The sequence below is a fragment of the Eimeria acervulina genome, genomic scaffold (genome assembly GCF_000499425.1).
Source record: "Eimeria acervulina Houghton genomic scaffold, Eah_scaff2121, whole genome shotgun sequence".
Classification (NCBI taxonomy): domain Eukaryota; phylum Apicomplexa; class Conoidasida; order Eucoccidiorida; family Eimeriidae; genus Eimeria; species Eimeria acervulina.
The window spans coordinates 1-3145 of NW_013548641.1; the positions used below are offsets into that span (position 1 = coordinate 1).

At 48.1% G+C, this 3145-nt stretch overlaps 1 protein-coding gene across 1 annotated transcript; it reads right to left on the reverse strand.

Annotated features, from left to right (window-relative positions):
* EAH_00065150 (hypothetical protein, conserved) lies at nucleotides 1–1643 on the reverse strand (the record flags this gene model as incomplete). The annotated part of the gene is made up of 5 exons (XM_013392878.1): nucleotides 1–258; nucleotides 441–503; nucleotides 701–876; nucleotides 1130–1237; nucleotides 1526–1643. Coding segments are annotated over 5 exons (723 nt in total), but the record flags the coding sequence as incomplete, so codon positions are not given.
* Between the last annotated feature and the right edge of the window lie 1502 nt (nucleotides 1644–3145).

Below are 3145 nucleotides of genomic sequence, written 5' to 3' on the forward strand. Positions count from 1 at the left end.
CCCCCCTCCTTCTGCTGTACGATCTGCTGCTGCAGCAGCAGCAGCAGCAGCAGCAGACCCCGCCGAGCTATCCCCTACGCTGCCACTCTTGCTGTTGCTGCTGTTGCTGCTGCTGCTGCTGCTGCTGCTGCTTAGGTACAGAGGCAGCTGCAGCAGCCGCTCTGCAGCAGGACCCCCCCGTAGCACTAAGCCGATTAGGGGCCCCCCATTAGAGGGCCCCAGGGGCTGCAGATAACTCCGGAGGGCTGCTATCCAACGCTGAAACACAAACCCTAAACCCTAAACCCTAAACCCTAAACCCTAAAGCCTGATGTCGAAGCAATACACTGGTAACCCTAAACCCTAAACCCTCAACCTCAATAGCTACGAAAACAACAACTCAGTAAGACATTCCTTACAAACAGGGGTTTAGGGTTTAGGGTTTAGGGTTTAGGGTTTACCTGCGCGTGCAGCAACAGCTGAGCCTCAGCCTCTGCAGAGCCCCACGGAGCCGTCAGCGAGTGCTGCAGCAAAAGGGATCCCAAACCCTAAACCCTAAACCCTAAACCCTAAACCCTAAACCCTAGTTATTTCCTGGAGCCTAAACCCTAAACCCTCTGCGTGAATCCCTGAGTGTAAGTCTTTCCTTCTTCTTTGTGTGGGTTGCACCCAAGTCTTTAGGGTTTAGGGTTTAGGGTTTAGGGTTTAGGGTTTAGCTAACGGATAGCCAAGGAGGGACTTGCTGCTGCATGCAGAGGAGCGAGGGTTTAGCGTAAATGTCGCAGGGCTGCAAACCCTCAACTAAAACAAAAAACCCTAAACCCCCAGCAGCAGCAATTAAACCCTTAATATCCAGAGGGCCTCTAAAATCAAACGTAAAGGGCCCCGCTGCATGCGCTGCACACATACACCCTAAACCCTAAACCCTAAACCCTAAACCCTAAACCCTAATAAACCTTAAAGCCTAAACCGTAAGCATCCAGGGGAGAGGCCTCCAGCTAGCAGGCTAAAGAAAGAACTACACACCAGCTAAACCCTAAACCCTAAACCCTAAACCCTAAACCCTAACCCCCGCAATCCACCATCAGGGTTTAGGGTTTCCTAGGGTTTACTAGGGTTTACTAGGGTTTAGGGTTTAGGGTTTAGGTACCGCTCCAAGAGAGAGATAGCTTAATTGCATTAAAACCCGCATCACGAATAGACAGAAGAAGACGGTGAACTTGTAGATGAGAAAAAGGAGTTAAAGGCAGAGACAGGCCTGGACACAAACCCTAAACCCTAAACCCTAAACCCTAAACCCTAAACCATAGACCCTAGTCGTCACGTTATCGCATATAAACCCTAGGGCTTATATTTATGAAGCAGTCTGGCTCGCGGAAAACTCGATGGAAGAGGGTTTTGCTGTTTTTAGGGTTTAGGGTTTAGGGTTTAGGGTTTAGGGTTTGCCTGCAGCAAAGATTAAAGAGGGTTTGTTGTTTATTTCTAAAGTGCCGCCACGAAAGCGAACAGAATAAGGAAGACCCTTCAAACTCGTAAATGTGCGTACACCCCACTCCTCCTCTTCCCTGCTGCTGCTGCTGCTGCTGCTGCTGCTGCTGCTGCTGCTGCTGCTGCTGCTGCTGCTGCTGCTGAAGTTGGTGTCGTTGGTAGTGCTGATGCTCCATTGGGGGTCTTTTCGGTGTCGATTGTGCTGCTGATGTTGCTGCTGTTGTTGCTGCCGCTGCTGCTGCTGTTGCTGCTGCTGCTGTTGCTGCTGTTGCTGCTGCTGCTGCTGCTGTTGCTGCAGCTGCTGCTGCAGCTGATGGGAGTGTACTGCTTGGGCCTCTGTACGAAGCGGCAGCAGATCGGGGCCTTCGGCCTCGCTGATGCAGCTGCTGCTGCGGTTGCTGCTGCAGCTGTTGCTGTTGCTGCTGCAGCAGCTGCTGCTGCTACTCAAGCTGCTAGCTACGGCTGCTGCTGCAGGCAGCAGCAGCAGCAGCAGCAGCAGCAGCAGCACAAGGCGAAAACGATTAGAATACATACGACTTAGACAACTCCCTTTAAGAAAACAGAAGCAGCAGCAGCAACTGCTGCTGCTGCTTCTGTACTGGCCTTACTTTTTCTGCTGCTAGCTACGGCTGCTGCTGCTGCTGGTGTTGCTGCTGCTGTTGTTGCTGCTGCTGCCGCTAATGCTGCAAGCTGTACCACTAGTTGAGGTGTTATCGTTTGTCTTTTGCTGACTCTAGCGGTACATGGTGGTTTAGGGTTTAGGGTTTAGGGTTTAGGGTTTAGGGTTTAGGGTTTAGGGTGTACCGGGTGTCCGGGGGCCCCTAGGAAACCCTAATGAAGAAATTGATGTTTGTATATTTGTCAGCGGTGTGTAGTTGAGAGTTTAGGGTTTAGAGATTAGGGTTTAGGGTTTTGTGTGTCTTTTAGGGTTTAGGGTTTAGGGTTTAGGGCTTAGGATGAAGTCCCCCCGGTGTCTCGAGTCGGCCGCCCCCCTGTCGGCGCTCCATCTAGGGTTTAGGGTTTAGGGTCTAGGGTTTAGGGTTAAGCCTTCAGCTAGGGTTTAAAGTGTTGTACTTAGAGTTTGCAGCTTAGGGTTTAGGGTTTAGTGTTTAGGGTTTAGTGTTTAGGGTTTAGGGTTTAGCCGTCCCAGAGTACATCGCCCTCCGGACCCCTCTGTTTGTCTGTTGAGGGTTTAGGGTTTAGGGTTTAGGGTTTAAGATATTCAGCGTAGACAGAAAATTAAATTCTACTAGTGTTTTCCTGCTGCTGGCTTCTGCAAACCCCTAAACCCTAAACCCTAAACCCTCAACCCTAAACCCTAAACCCTAAACCCTAAACCCTAAGCCCTGAGCAGTACCTGTTGTTTGTTGCGCAGTAATTTATATTTATTTCTTCGTACATTCGATTTGTTTATGTATTTAATAATCTCCTTTAGGTGTACATACACCCCAAACCACTAAATACAAATAAATAAATAAATAAATAAATAAATAAATAAATAAATAAATAAATAAATAAATAAATAAATAGATGCAGCAGCAACAAAACCCTGTCTCTTACAAATAGCAGCAGCAGCAGCAGCAGCAGCACTAACGACAGCAGTAATATATATATATATATATGTATATATATATATATGAATAAATGTATAGGTGTATATATATATATATATATATAT